Here is a 15,073-nt window from a genome sequence, read left to right as displayed (position 1 = left end):
TATTTTTGGTTTCATGCACACTGACGTTGAGCCAGGACTAAAAACACAATCATCTCCACGAGTCTTTGATGGTCTCACAAATGACCACACTTTAATTTCTAAAAGATTAGAGTATTGCACTTCCATTCATAACAGCAATTTTCAGACACAAATGATGTAAAAATTGGTTTTTAAATGACGATCTTTTCCAGTGCTGAAGCGTTAGGAGACTAAACTGCTTCTACGTGTGTATTTGTCACATTCTCTTGTTGAGTAACAAACTAAATACTTATTGCTCCGGAAGACTGACAGCTAAGAGGCAGTTTTAAAATGATAAGAACATTTAAAAATACTAGGCTATCTGGGCACTGTGGGGGTGAGGTGGGACGTTAGTCGGCCTTCTTGGACACATGTCCCATCTTGGTTCGGATGTTTCGTAACAGGATGAAAACGATGGTAGTGACCAAACAGGTGACTTCCGCTACCCAGAAGGCCGTTTCCCAGCCGTGGTGCTTGGCGATTGTGCTGAACGGTAATCCAGAGAGGAAGCCACCAACTGCGGGAAACGGGGACATTAGAACACACACACTGAACATTGTTGCACAAAAGTTGAATTTGGTGACGGCTAACTGAACGTACTGTTGGCCATCAGGGCAACGATGGCGTGTGATGTTCCACAGTAGTTAGATGGAGCACTCTCATTGGCTATGACTCCAAACAACGCTATTGGTCCATAGGAGGAGAAGCCAAAGGCAGCCCCTAAGCTCAGGATCCACACCTAAGAAGTACAAACGAGGAATGCTCCTGTTATCTAAAACAATCCAACCATTAACATCCCACGATTATGGGCTTTTACCTTTGAGCTGTCTGCGCCAACGGTGACTCTGAACAGGTACATGGACCCAAACATTCCAGCCATCATGCAGATCAGAATGAAATGACGGGGGTTGCCGTAGACTCTCATCCCTTGCTGTAGAAGTAAGTATATGATGGTTTTAGTGGCTTTGTGGAAAGGGTTGGGTGTTTTAGATTAGAGAGACATAAAATATGTAGGACAAGAGCCACAGGTGAAAGAAGTATAGTCTTTTGTACCACACAAACGTATGCAGACAAATAGTTTTGAGTGAAGACAAATGGTAGCATATTTGGCTAACACACATTCACGTTATCTTGAGTATGGAGGTTATATTGTTGGAAGAATGTGACTCGGTACATTTTCACACCCAGAATTAGCAACAAATGCAAGGAAACGCCAGATCTGTGCTGTGTTTTCTGGTTTAGTCATCGAAGACGTTTACCTGTGCAGTATTAAAACTCTGGGTTATAGAACACTTGAGTCATTTAAACTGGATTTGGGTAATATTCTGGGCAATACGGTGTTAAAAGAAGACATACCTACTGAAAATGGTGTTGGCAGCCTGCAAAAAATCTATCACAAGAACATGGTACAAACCAAACCGTTCAACACGGCAAAACCGATGTAATGGAGCGGTTGACCTATGAAATTAGGACATGGGGGTCATTCTATTGCAGCAAGTCAGTAAAGCCCCCTTCAGACAGGCCATGAAAAATGGAAATGTTAGGGACTCTGTCCTTAAGGCCTTTGTGTCTGAATACAAACATCCGGATAACCTTTTCCGTAATTAAACCGGACGAAGCCCCTAGTAACAGGACCGGACTTGTCATGGACATGGCGGCTGCTTCAGACTGGTGAGGTTGAGTTCCGTACAGGGAGGAAAGGGAGGAGGAGGGGACCGGGAGACGCTGTGCGCACCTAGATAGCTCACTTCTGTAGCATGCGGCGAACCATGGCAGCTCGCCTCCTACGGTACCGTCTCCTAGACGCAGGGCCAGATTAACACTTTGTTGTACCCTGGGCAACAATGTTAAAGGGCCCCATCATCACGACCGAAAGATCACCATAATATGGTCACATACAGAATATTTTACTGTAATATGCAGTAAATATACTCAATACTTGAACATCACGTAACCCGCTCAGGGTAACCTTTGACCCACCTCGTGGACTGACCAATGAGGAGAGGGTCTTAACTTGAGGCCCTCTCTTCATTGGTCAGTCTGCATGAGACTGACTCTCAACTGACGTTCAGAGTCATAGGCAGCGAAGCGTCTCTGTGCAGCGCAAAAGCCCGGGTGGACAGTTTGTTTAGTATAGGGTGACCATATTTCCATTTCCAAACAAGAGGACAGGGGATCTGTGCCTATGACGTCACACTATGGCAATGCCACACAAACCATGTTGGGACCCATTTTTTGTAAGAACTAAATTAATATCAGATTCTGCCAATAAAAAGGCTCTAAAACAATAAATATTTAGCATATTTATTGCAAAATCTAATTTTTCTGCTTTAGTGCTGCAACAAGGTTTTATTAATAATAAATTATTATACCTTTTGTTTTCGATCGACAGGCGGATTGGTTCGGCGTCTGCAGTGATGCGGACGCTGAGCCGATCTGTCGTGGGGAAGAGGGAGCTGAGCCAGAAAGCCAGGCTCTCGATTTACCGGTCGATCTACGTCCCAATCCTCACCTATGGTCATGAGCTTTGGGTAATGACCGAAAGAACGAGATCGCGGATACAAGCGGCCGAAATGAGTTTCCTCCGTAGGGTGGCCGGGCTCAGCCTTAGAGATAGGGTGAGGAGCTCGGACATTCGGGAGGGACTCGGAGTAGAACCGCTGCTCCTCCGGATCGAAAGGAGCCAGTTGAGGTGGTTTGGGCATCTGGTCAGGATGCCTCCTGGACGCCTCCCCGGGGAGGTGTTTCGGGCATGTCCTGCCGGCAGAAGGCCCCCGGGTCGACCCAGGACACGTTGGAGAGGTTACATCTCCAATCTGGTCCGGGAACGCCTTGGGGTCCTGCCGGAGGAGCTGGTGGACAAGGCCGGGGAGAGGACGGCCTGGAGCTCCCTAATTGGGATGCTGCCCCCGCGACCCGGACCCGGATAAGCGGAGGAAGACGACGACGACGACGGCCTTTTGTTTTACTACAGCATCGGTAAGCTTCCTGTGTACAGATTATTAAGGATGCTTGTTTCAGCTGTGAGATCAGACGAAAGGTTCAATGAAAAAATAAGTTGAAACTTTCAGAGAATCCACAAATAGTGGCTTTCAAATGATTTTGTTACTTTTTGCAAGTTTAGAAAAGCAGCAGATGAGACAGCATGTCTGATAATTTAGTTTTTCATCTGATAATATTAGAACATGACAGTAATGTCTGAGGGGCTTTTATAAACACTGTATAACTAACACTACTGGAGAGGGTATGGATTACACAGAGGCTTCTTGGGAGCCCAGTTATGGGGGGGGGGTTATCATTTTGCCTTGGCCCCCAAAATGTCTTGAAACGGCCCTGGGTGTGTGACTGAGTTTTGAAGGTGATGAATTGTATCAGATGTATAAATATTACATGTGTGTAACTTATTGTTTTATACAGGTAGAAACGTGTAGTGGAGATAAATCTACCTACATTTTACTTTTCAACACTTTGTTTTGTTTTCTTGTTTTTATTTAACTATTTCCTGTCCTGTCTGTCTCTCACCTTCCTGCATCTCCTCTAAACTCTCCAGAAAAACTGCTGCCAGGATTCTTACTTTTTCACCTCATCAGTTACTTTTGAGCAGATCAAAGGAATCTCCTGACCTCAATGCTGCGTCAGTGAGGTGAAATCACCGCAGCACAGGTGATAAGCTCCGCAGTAGCAGAGCGCTTCAGGCACAAATAAGACAGAAAGTAGAGAACATGTGCGGACATGACCGATCGTGTGCTAATTATAGTTTTTTGGTTGCGCCACTTTGAGAACGGACCGTGCGCTGGAAGCAGCTGCCTGGAGCGCTGCGCAACAACGATCAGCGCTCTGCTGCTCTCTGCTCCAAAGAGTCCATAAATGATGTAATATAGGTAGAAACCTTTTTTTCCGGCTCCCCTGGATGTGTAGGATATACAGCTCCCCCATAATTCGATCCCTGCTCCTGGATGAAAAACCAGATATTTTCATCAATACAAGAACCCGCAGTCCGGACGCCTGGACAGAGAGTGAAAAGTGGACATGTCCGGGGAAAACGGGACGTACGGTCACCCTAGTTTAATATAAAGCGGGAGATTACAGATACAGTATTTTGCTCGTGCCCTTGCTGCCCTGGGCCCCTTACAGTTTGTGGGCCCTGGACAATTGCCCAGTTGCCCATATGGTTAATCCGGCCTTGCCTAGATGCACGACGGAGCGCTTTACACCGCTTTCGTGATTCCTTTTAACCACTGAGCTTCGTCATCCAGGTCTCTGATGCGTCTTCGTGAGCGCAGAATTATGCTAAACATAAGTCCGATCAGTGAGAGGAATTCTATCTCTTCGTCTGCCATGTTTGACTGAATAGCTTTGTTTGGGTAAATGACGCATGGTCGCCCGCCGCACTATGTTTACGCAATATCCGGGTACAGCCTTCCCACCCCTCCCCCTCAGACATCTGGAACTTTTCCCTGCTGTGTGAAGGCTGCCGAAAGGACAAGTTCAGGTACAAAAGTGGTGTGTCTGAAAACACAGTTCTGGTTAAAAACCGGACTGAATTGTCCACATATTCCAGAATGCCAATCTGAAAAGGGCTTTAGGACTGGGTATAAAAAGAGCATCCTAGAGCAGAGGTTCACCAGTCAGTTTAAAAGTAGTGGATAAAAAAATCCTATTAGCTACGATTTATATTGTTGTCAAATGTAAGAATGTGGAGAATCTGCAATAAAACTGGGTTTTCTTGAGAACAAAAACAATCAAAAACATACTTTGGCCACTGCCTTGTCAGAGAGGTAACCAGCAGCAAGACTGCCCAGTAGGCCTCCGACCTCCAGGGCGCTCATGTAGGAGCTTCCTGTGAAGATGAAAATGGTAATTCGCTGTGAGCTCCACTCTCAACAGACCCTGAAGGTGTGTGTCTGCTCTATCCTTCTTGGGTACCCATCAGTGTGGACTGGCCCTTGTCTTGGATGAGAAACAGCTGGCCCCAGTCGGTGCAAGCCGTCTTCACCCCGAACACCACCAGGTAGGACATGGACAGCAGCCACAGGTAGGGGGACAGCAGGAACTCTGACAGAGTGCTTTCAGTGCTGGAGGTCCCTGAGCAGGCAACAAATGGAGAAACAGGTGGCAACAAGAAGGATCAGTTTCTCTGATTTGGATTTTTTTTAGAGATGTGTCACTTTTGCTAATTAGTGCAATTTGGTTGAGAATGGGGCGTTCTTGTTAAAATCCAGCAGACACTATGGGATGGCCGTCAAACACGTGGCCATGATATCACAAAGCTGTGCTGTGGTCTCTCCAGAGCTGTACCCACCAACTTCACTGTAAACAAGCTACATGTGAAGGACACTGAGGGTGCAGAGTCCAGTCCATTAGTGACCTTTAGTCCCAGCACTACTACAGCCACATGACAACACACATATTTTTGTTATCTCAGCATTGCTTCTGTTGCAACAAAAGTCTTTCTGATAAGAAGTTCAGTCGCATTTCTGGCCAAATAGCCACCAAACACCAGCCTCACCTCCTCCACCTTTCTTGGCCGCCGCCTCTATATTAGGAAGCCCCACATCTTTTGGCTCATTCTTGATCACCAGCAGGCAAAGAAAGGAGACAGCCATGCAGGTCATCCCGGAGATGGACAGTATCGTCCTCCAGCTGTAACTCTGAGTCAGAACCGTGGCAATGATGGGACCCAGGCTGCCAGCCAGATTCATGCTGCAGGACAGGATGGCCCACCATGTCCCGAACTGAGATGGCTCAAACCACTGAGGGCAGAGCAGACAGGAAGGGATATGATAAATGAGTATGGATTAACTTTGAGTACATTCCTGATTCTTACAATTCAGAGACCAATGTGTTGTTCCACTAAATGTGTTTTTATTACCTAATAACAAGTTGCATCTTTAATAATCTGCCCCTTTCAAAGACAAAACTCGCATGTGGTTTTAATATGGCAGAGCGAGGGCAAAACACACTGGCAGCAAAACACGTCTCACTTACAACCCTTGCATGGTCATTTGTGCAACATCCGAAAAAATTTCCATTTGGTTTTACTGCCAAGCATCAACGTTTAGAGAAAAAAAAGCTTATTTTTGAATGGAATTTCTCTCTGTATGTAGTTTGGAAATCTAGACAAACTGTAGCTCTAGCAAAAGATTTTACTCTTTAGGTCAGTCGAGCCATGCTCCATTGTAGCCTCAGCAGGTCTACCATTGGTCCGAACAATTTTAGGTCCAGCCAATAACAGTGCTCTGTCAGTGGACAGGCTTATCACTAGAGCTGTGACAAAGAAAAACTACAAAGATGACATCGACTCATGACCGACGTTCGTTTGGAAAGGATTTGCCATCGACTTTGGATAGACTTGGGCTTTTCTTTGAGACATGAGCAGATATAAGTACTTAAATCCTTTATTTAAAAACTTGCATTTGCTTCTTCTTCTACTTTTTTGATGGTGTATAAAGGTCTGTGCCACTGGGAAAACCAAGATGGCGCCGAGGAAGGACGCCCTGGTGCTAACGTGCGTCGTGTTTTGTTTGTTTTTGTCTGTAAATTGTGTGTCAGCGTGCTCTTACACCCGTGAAGAGCTTCTAAACGTCAGAACATCAACGCTGTCTGACCTACTTCCAGTTTTTTTAGTGGGTGTGGCGGATTTGTGGCGGACGGACACCCCTGTCACCACTGTGGACTCCTTCCGCTTCCTCGGAACCACCGTCACAAATGACCTTAGGTGGGAGCCATCCATCAGCTCCCTGCTCAAAAAGGCCCAGCAGAGGATGTACTTTCTGCGGCAGTTGAAAAAGGCCAAGCTGCCGGCCCAGATGATGGTGCAGTTTTACACGGCCATCATTGAGTCCATCCTCACCTCCTCCATCGCTGTGTGGTACGCTGGAGCCACAGTGAGGGACAAACATAGACTGTGCGCTCTGCTGAGAAGGTAATTGGCTGCAGCCTTCCATCCATCCAGGACCTGTACGTCTCCAAAACTCGGGGGCGTGCAGCTGACCCTTCGCACCCGGGTCACAGACTTTTTGAGCCGCTCCCCTCAGGCAGGAGGTTACGGTCCATCCGGACCAGAACCTTCCGCCATAAGAACAGCTTCTTTCCATCTGCCGTTAGACTTGTGAATAGATTATAAACACACAACCATGCTGCTCTTCTGTACTCGACACAAAGTCACGTTATCGGCCATGTTACCATTACCTGCCATTTTTTATAGCTGAAAGTTTTATTCTAGTTTTTTATTCTATTTTAAATCTTATTATTCATGTTATATGTAGCACATTAGTACCGAAGCAAGTTCCTAGTTTGTGAATTGTTTGTTCACTGACAATGGCAATAAACCTATTCTGATTCTGACTAATTTCTGTAGCAACGATTACGTCATGTTGTTCATAGCTCTGATTGGTTCTAGAGCTGTCCAATTGCGTGCACAGTTTAAAGACAACTGCAGATTTCACCCGATGACTAAGCTTTGTCTACGAGTTGTGGTCAGATTATATATTTAAATATACAAGAAGGCTTGCAGGCTAGTCTTCATGGACATCCAGACTCCCGTAGCAGCTCTTCTCTACTTTTATAGCACTGCTATCTGTGCAACACTATAGATAATCTCTCTTAAAACATAAGTGTGCATGACAATAATATAAATGAGGTTTTTTGCATATTTCCTCATCTATACTCTACATCCACTCATGTACCTCAATAATCTGATAAAACGCCTTATTTGTCGTATGTTTGGTATTTTGTATTTACTTTGTTGTTTATTGTTTATACAGGCAGTGAGTCAAAGGCAGTTCCAAATCATAATCCAGATGCTGATTTACAGATCATGTACCTTACGCAGCACCCTCCCACAGGGGGGCCAGCCCAGACCTTGTCCCAGGCCGTTAATAAACCACAGGGCAGAGAAGACGGCGACGGTCGTGGACCACGAGAAGACCACGTTAATGCCTCCTACCAGGAACAGACCAATGGAGAAGAGCCAGCGAGCACTGATCTGGTCCGAAAGCACACCGCTGATGAACTTACTGATAGCATAGGCCAGTGACTGACTGCTGGTGATCATCCCTGAACACAGAGAAAGAGTCTTAAACATTTCTTAGATTCAGTTCTGTTATAGCACAAACTGTAAAACAGACCACGTTTGGAATTTCAGAAATGAGAAATACCAAAAATTCACTTGCTGAAGCAAATAACGCACTGAAATGACATTAAATTGTGGCAAAATCAAACAGCTCATACCCAGATCATCCTTATCCAGTGTTATTTCTTCCATCAGTGAAGGCATCACAAAGGAGAAAGTCTTTCTGTTAAAGTAATACAATGTGTAGCCTACAAACATGGCCAGAAATATGGTGCCTCTGTAGTATCCATAACTGGCCGTGGCCATGACTGGAGCTCAAGTTGTTGCAAAAGTGGAGAAAACCCAGCTTTTCCTGACAGTGGAGTGAAGGCCTGCCTTCTGACAGATGTGTGAACTTTGCTTTGGTGTGCAGGAGCAGCTGCTCACAGGAGAGGAGGTGTTTCAGTCAGAGGTTAATGGTCAACCTCTCTACCCTCAGAATGGGCTGCTGTCGGGCAAGAGAGGGAACAGATATCCTACTGACCATTTTTCTCAGCAGTGCCAGTGCTGTCCCTGTGTCCTTTGATGTTGTTTGTCCATGTGTGGATGTTTTGAGGGAGTCTTCAGGCTGATGTGTTTAATCATTTACCAGGAAGTCCAATAGTCACCCCACAGCAGGGGGACATGAGCTGGCGAGACACCACAGAGACACATCTCAGGATAAAACACCACAACCCAACATAAAAGTGCAACAACACTGAAATAAAAATCATACTATTAGTTACCTTTCTAGGAAGAATCTGACCTCTTCCTGCTCAGGCCGCTCCTTTCAGTCAAAATCCTTTCATCGGACTAAAACAGGTTTTAAAACAAGTTTCCGCATCCTATTGATTTATTTGAAATCCTAGGATGTCCAAGGAAGATCCCGCCTTTCTCGTCTCTGATTGGCTAGAAAGGCTCCACTACGATTGGCTATTTCATTCAGCAACGAACCGGTTGTCCTCGCCAAGTGCAGACTGTCCCTTTCCCACCAGCAGAAAGCTGGTTTGGGGAGTTTTGTAAAGAAAATGTGAACTTAGCGCTATAATAACCACTTTTTCCTGTTTTGCAAAAATATTTTATGTTCTATAAAAAACTAAAAAACGTAAAAAGTGAATTTATAATCTTGTTGCATTTGTCAAAATGTTGGACTTTATAATTGGCTCTCAAGCATAAGAGTACATAGGATAAACATATGTTCCTTACCTGCATATTAAACTTAATACAACATCCCTATTCTGCCCAGCTGTGTGCATGTGGTCCGTTTATTTTCTAGAGTAATGAAAACTGGTGAAAAATGTCTAAATCATAATCAGCTTTAAATTAAAATTTGATTAAATGATACACATTTAATCTGATGATGAGAGATGTGCTCTAACTTGTAAACAGCCTTAACCCCAATAGAGCCAGCAGATAAAAAGTCAGTCTACAGTGTGATAAAATTCAACAAGATTTATTATGTAACGTGTTGGAAGTTACTATTACTGAATGATCAATAAGATGTGATATTCCATATAAATATGAATTATCAACCTAATTGGTCTTTGAATATGTAATTTAATGTGAACTTGGGTTCTTTGGACTGCCAGGGAAACACACATTTCATAATAATTCAGAGTCAAGAATGTAGTTTATAAAAAAATAATTGAATACTATATTTCTAAACTAATGACAAATTTTGACGTTTTTCAGTTTCTTTTATGAAAGAAACTGAAACGGGTTTGTTGCTAAACTGGAAAGGATGTTAATTATAGTGATGAAATCACATTTTCTTCAAAAAAACTACTTAAGATCTGGCTGTTAACATAAAAACCCGCAGCGGGGGGAAATTGTTTCCGTTTACAGCAGTTTATAGTTATAGGGTTAGGGTTTATATATATATATATATATATATATATATATATATATATATATATATATATATATATATATGTTTATATATTTAGTTATAGGTATATAGCGTTATAGCCAATCGTAGGAGAGCCCTTCCAGCCAATCAGATGCGAGAAAGGCGGAACCTTCCTTGGACATCCTAGAATTCAAAATTACACGCACCGCCCAGCTCTCTTCCCAGTAGTTTGAGTGAATCAATGTGTAGATCCTGATTTCTTCCACTAGGTGGCGATATTTCAACTAATCATTCCCATAAACTCGGGTTTTTAGGCACTGTGGCTGGATGGGGTCAACAGTGACTCCACACAGCCTTTGTGTTCGAATCAGTCAGATGATTACAGTTTTAATTTGGCTTCTAAGTCAAATTTACATGAAAAATCTATTGGGATGACTTATCCCGTTTCTTCTGCAGGAATGTTACATTTTTAAAATAATTTAAAAGGAAGGACTTCTGCAAAGTAAATATTTTAATGTTTTTAAATAAAAAGTTTCTTCCTGCTATTTTACTCCTACTTCTTCATAATTATATTCACAAGACAACATTTTTTCCCAGCTTGATTCAGATAAGGGAAGATAAATTTCCAGAATCAAGGTGTTGTTCCAGTTTCAATCCACTAGATGAAATGATTTCACCTCATCATTTCGAAAAGAAAAATCAAATCAACTCGGGTTTTGATAATCTAGTGAACAAGACTAAATTCTTGCCTTGCAAAGTTTGCATGCTTGTTTATATATTCACATATATAGGATGACTTGCCAGGCTAGGGTTTTGAAGCATTGTAGCTGGATGGGTTTAGCCCATCGACATAAATATATATAATGGCTTAGCCATTTGACTCCACACCGCCTTTGTGTTCAAATCAGTTAGATACACAGTTTTAATTTCGGTTCTAAGCCAAATTTAACTAACAATACTATTAGAATCACTTACTGTTTCTTCGGAAAGAATGATTATTTACGCCCTCATAATCCTTTTCCCAAAAGAACAAACTTTTGCCAGTGAGTGTAATGACATTTCATAAACTATTTTTCTAAGCAACTATCTCACTGTTTTATCAAGAGTCTAATGAATTACATGAACACTTACAAACATACATGAAAAATAGCTTTCAAATAGTTGTTCATCTAAGTGACCTGATTTTAGCATGAAAAGCACTAGCATCCGTGAGCTAACTTCCGGATGTAAAAAGAACCCGTCTCGTGGATGGCGATTTGAAAAGTTTCCTCTTAAAAAAATAATTAAAATATCTAAGCGACAAGTCAACTTGTGTCAAATTGAATTATAATAGTATTAGTTTTATATTTGAAACAGGCTCTACAACGAGCTGCCATGGACCGAGAATTAACGACAGGGGTCTTTTCTTTCGGCTAAACACAATCATTTCTGGTTAAATTTGTTCGTGATTTGGTTGCTTTACGCTGGCAAAGTGAACTTACTTGAGGCAGTGGGTTATATTATGGGGCGTTGTGTGGGTGAAGTCCCTGTGGCCATTTAGTCAAAACCATAAATAGTAAATGAGTTGGACAACATCTAGGCAGGGGAAATTGCAACTGTTCCCATGACAACCGACAAACAAGCGTTTCTCAACTTGTGTTACCGGACACAAACCAAGTAGTATTTTTAAAGCCCTAAATATTTAGTTATTTCCTGTTGCCACGGACAACGGCCGCTGAATACTGGTAAGCTCTACATAACGCTGAATTTGAGTCTAAAGCTGAATTAATCATTGTGTTTGAGAAAGTGAAGAAATCACATCTCGTTAATGTTTTATTTTTATCTTTTACTGTTTTTAGCATTGGTCCATAGTTATTTGTTCCAGATGGAAGGACAAGAGACTATTCAGATCCTTTCCCAAGACTTGATCCGTATTCTCAGGTTGGTCACTTCTCTATTCTAAAAGTAATAATACTATATAGTGAATAATAGTTTATTAGGTGAAACAATGGAATCAAACTATGTGAAAACAGTTGATGCCCTTGTTAAACCAGAATGAACTATGATTAAAAAGCTGAGTTCTGTGTTCAGTTCACAAGTAAATCATAAACCAGCTTGACAAACATCAACTTCAGTTAAGGAATGCACTATAAATGTTATATTCTGAAAAGCAGAACTCTTATTATTCCACCAGGATTCCACGGAAGGATCCTCCAAAAAAGTCCACCTCTCTGTTAGCAGCAGACTTCGAGAGGGTCACTTCAAAACCCCATTTCCTCACTATGGAGGAGAGCAAGGCCTTGAAGCAGGCTTGTGCCGAAGAAAGAGAGAAACAAAGAGTAGGCAGTATTGTTTAAAAACTCATATGCGACAGGTTAAAATATTAAAGATTTCTTTTCAATCCCTGATCTAGAAAGCAGCAGTGGAAAGAATGCATGAATGGAAAGAGATAGAAGCATCTTGTGAGAAGAACCGGGCCCCGACCGACCTGGAGCTGGAGGCCCAGGAGCATGCACAGCAGCTGGTGGAGCAGGCCCGCATTTTCAAGATGGAGCAAGAGGACGAAATCAAACAGTTTAATCAGGTGGGGGCACACTGTAGCTTGTGGATGTCAAACAAAACCAGAAAGAACATCTGCGTAATGATTTAATGTGTGTCTGTCAGCTGATTCTGAATACTCAGTGTCAAGCGACACGAGATGTTCAGATCCAGGAGAAGAAGCAGATCAAGGCTGAGCTGGCTGAAGAGGAGAAGCATCTGGAAATCGAGATGAAGGTGCAGCTCGACAAGGCTTTGCAAAGAGCCAACAAGATCGATGAGCTGCGCAAAGAGCAGAGGATCAGGTTTGAACATTCTTCTGACATGAAAATCCACCAGGACAGTGCTGAGAAAAGTTGAAGCAGTACCGATTATATAAAAACTGCTGTATTTCAGAGGAAGGCAGCAAATTTGCAAACAGATCCAAGAACGCCTGGAGAACAAACTAATTCAGGATCATCAGAAAGAGCAGGAGAGGCTTCGTATGGAAGAGAACCAGAAGAGAATGGAGCAGGAGGATTTTAAGGTGACAAGCTATTTATGTAGATTACAATCCTAGTTCCATCTAAAGTTTGTTTTTATTTTAGGCCCGGGAGAAGGAAAGAATGAGGCAGCAGCTTCTGCAGGAAGAGGTCAAGCGCATCAATGCTGAGATCGTGCAGAACAGGGAGAAGAAGCTGGAACAGGAGAAGCTGGCTGACATGAAAATTTTAGAGTACCAGCGAAAGACACAGGTCAGATTAAAGCCAACAACCACCCTCTTTTCTGATCAATACTTTGGATTTATTATACTTTTTAAATCAACAGGAACGCCAGGCAGAGCATGAAGCAGAGCAGGTGCGGATCAAAAAGGAGAAGGAGTTGGAGATCGCGAGGCTGAGGGCTCGGCAGGAAAAGGCCCAGGACTACAAGGCACAGCAGGTCAGGAGCAGAGGTTTTCTTCGGACCCCCTTTGAAAATTCAGACTGCTTAAAATGTACTTGTTTGGATTTGGAAGGATGAGCTCCGTGCTCGTAGGCACCAAGAAAGTATAGAGAGGCAATGGAGGATGAGACAGAAGGAGCTGGCTGCTAAGAGAGTGCGCGAGGACGCCATGCTGAGGGAGGCTCGCTTGGACCAAGTCAGAACCAAAGAACTGTGCCTGGCTGTGGAGAACAACCGGGAGAAGGCCGTGCTCGAGAAGCTGCTGAGGTAAAAAAAAAAAAATGTATTTATCTTGTTTTTGCTTCAAATCTATAAATGCTCCTCTTTTTCCATGCAGGGCGGAGAAGGAAGCAGTAACCAAGGAAAAGGAGCAAGAGGAGAGGCAGCTTCAGAAGATGCTCCACCACTCAAAGGCCCTCCGCCAGCAGATGAAGGAACAGGAGCTCTCGGCCATCACCAGGCGCATAAAAGACTTGGAGGATGCCAATCGGCGGATGGAACAAGAACGTCAGAGACGTTTGCGTCTGAAAGAATTCAAAGAGAAAAAGCTGCTGGAGCTCAAGTAAGTGTGGGTGTATCAGAGGCAAATCCCTGGTGTGTGTGTGTGTGTGTTAAACCTGATGCTCTTGTGGATCTACAGGGCTACTGGGATCGCTGAAAAGTACTGGAGATACCTGGAGCAAAAGGCCCAGGAGGAACTCCTGCCTCTCAAATGATTCCAACCTCTGCGAGGGTCCAACTTTTGGTTTGGAAGAATCAAAAATAAAATGTTTCAAACATGGACCATTTTGATGTTTTAATGACTGATAAATATACATTTGCAGTATTTTTTTTAAACGCACACACACACAGCATTTTGCAAAACCACTTGAACATATTTCACTCAGACAGTAAAGTGGAGACTTTTTAAATTTAGGATAGTATTTTCCTTCAGTTAAGTCATACTCTTTCACATCTTAATGACAGATCTGGTTTATTAATACGCATGACAACAGAATGGAACGGAATCTATGTTGGCGTTAGGATGACACTTTTACACACAGCTTAGAGCATGTAAGGAAGTCAGGAACATCAAGGTAAATCACAGGATCCGATTCCAGACAGAGATCTGGATGTTCAGACACTCCATGTACTCCTCATTACCACCTAAAGACAAACCTACAGGAAGATGGATCTTCACCAAGCGTCCAGAACACTAGAGGTGGTTTTCTACCAGCCTGCCTTCTTCGGCCTCCTTGTTCTGGCTACAGCACCAACAACGGGACAGAAGAGCGGGTAGAAAACAAGATAGGAGGGGTCTCCATCTAGAAGTTTCAGTTTATCAGGTTTACATCTGTACACACACACACAAACACACAGTTAAAGGACCCTTTCTTTGCTGTGGTCTGGGCCTCACACAGACACAAATACAATCTCATACACACTGTACACAACACAACAGCTCATCTTTATCCAAGAGGCTGAAGGAGAAGAGCTAAATATCTAGGGAGGATGGAGTGGTGAGGCCTGGACAAGCCAGGGGGGAATCAAAATATTTATTTAGAGGTCTCACACACACACACACACACACACTCACACACACACACACACACACACAGGGCATATGTCTGTCTGCATCCGAGACTCCATAAAGCTACACACATGTGCAGAATATACTATCATTACTTAGTGTT

The 15,073-nt window shown here is 43.2% G+C and overlaps 2 protein-coding genes across 2 annotated transcripts; one reads left to right on the top strand and one right to left on the bottom strand.

Annotated features, from left to right (window-relative positions):
- Positions 1-62: 62 nt before the first annotated feature.
- Positions 63-8,619, bottom strand: slc37a4a (solute carrier family 37 member 4a). Its single transcript, XM_070543441.1, has 8 exons — positions 8,251-8,619; positions 7,844-8,076; positions 5,528-5,771; positions 4,945-5,103; positions 4,773-4,858; positions 836-949; positions 619-757; positions 63-535 (listed from the first exon to the last, which is right to left on the bottom strand). The coding sequence occupies exons 1-8, from the start codon at positions 8,396-8,398 to the stop codon at positions 369-371; spliced, it is 1,290 nt and encodes a 429-aa protein (XP_070399542.1). The 5' UTR covers positions 8,399-8,619; the 3' UTR covers positions 63-368.
- A 2,895-nt stretch (positions 8,620-11,514) lies between these two features.
- Positions 11,515-14,183, top strand: cfap45 (cilia and flagella associated protein 45). The gene is made up of 11 exons (XM_070543438.1): positions 11,515-11,683; positions 11,798-11,879; positions 12,133-12,277; positions 12,352-12,522; positions 12,603-12,781; positions 12,873-13,002; positions 13,064-13,210; positions 13,284-13,397; positions 13,474-13,667; positions 13,738-13,962; positions 14,041-14,183. Exons 2-11 carry the CDS (start codon positions 11,824-11,826, stop codon positions 14,114-14,116), a joined length of 1,437 nt encoding a protein of 478 aa, XP_070399539.1. The 5' UTR covers positions 11,515-11,683; positions 11,798-11,823; the 3' UTR covers positions 14,117-14,183.
- The last annotated feature ends 890 nt before the right edge of the window (positions 14,184-15,073 follow it).

This window comes from Nothobranchius furzeri, chromosome 13 (genome assembly GCF_043380555.1).
Source record: "Nothobranchius furzeri strain GRZ-AD chromosome 13, NfurGRZ-RIMD1, whole genome shotgun sequence".
Classification (NCBI taxonomy): Eukaryota; Metazoa; Chordata; class Actinopteri; order Cyprinodontiformes; family Nothobranchiidae; genus Nothobranchius; species Nothobranchius furzeri.
The sequence above is the reverse complement of the archived record's forward strand: the minus strand, read 5'-3'. Positions and strand labels throughout refer to the sequence as shown.

Coding starts and splice junctions, on each gene's coding strand:
- cfap45 (XM_070543438.1), top strand. CDS start 11,824: ATGGAAGGACAAGAGACTATTCAGATCCTTTCCCAAGACTTGATCCGT. Junction 11,880..12,132: donor GACTTGATCCGTATTCTCAG/GTTGGTCACTTC, acceptor TTATTCCACCAG/GATTCCACGGAAGGATCCTC. Junction 13,003..13,063: donor TGGAGCAGGAGGATTTTAAG/GTGACAAGCTAT, acceptor TTTTTATTTTAG/GCCCGGGAGAAGGAAAGAAT.
- slc37a4a (XM_070543441.1), bottom strand. CDS start 8,398: ATGGCCACGGCCAGTTATGGATACTACAGAGGCACCATATTTCTGGCC. Junction 5,772..7,843: donor GTGGGAGGGTGCTGCGTAAG/GTACATGATCTG, acceptor CTCTGCCCTCAG/TGGTTTGAGCCATCTCAGTT. Junction 5,104..5,527: donor GGCCAAGAAAGGTGGAGGAG/GTGAGGCTGGTG, acceptor TTGCCTGCTCAG/GGACCTCCAGCACTGAAAGC.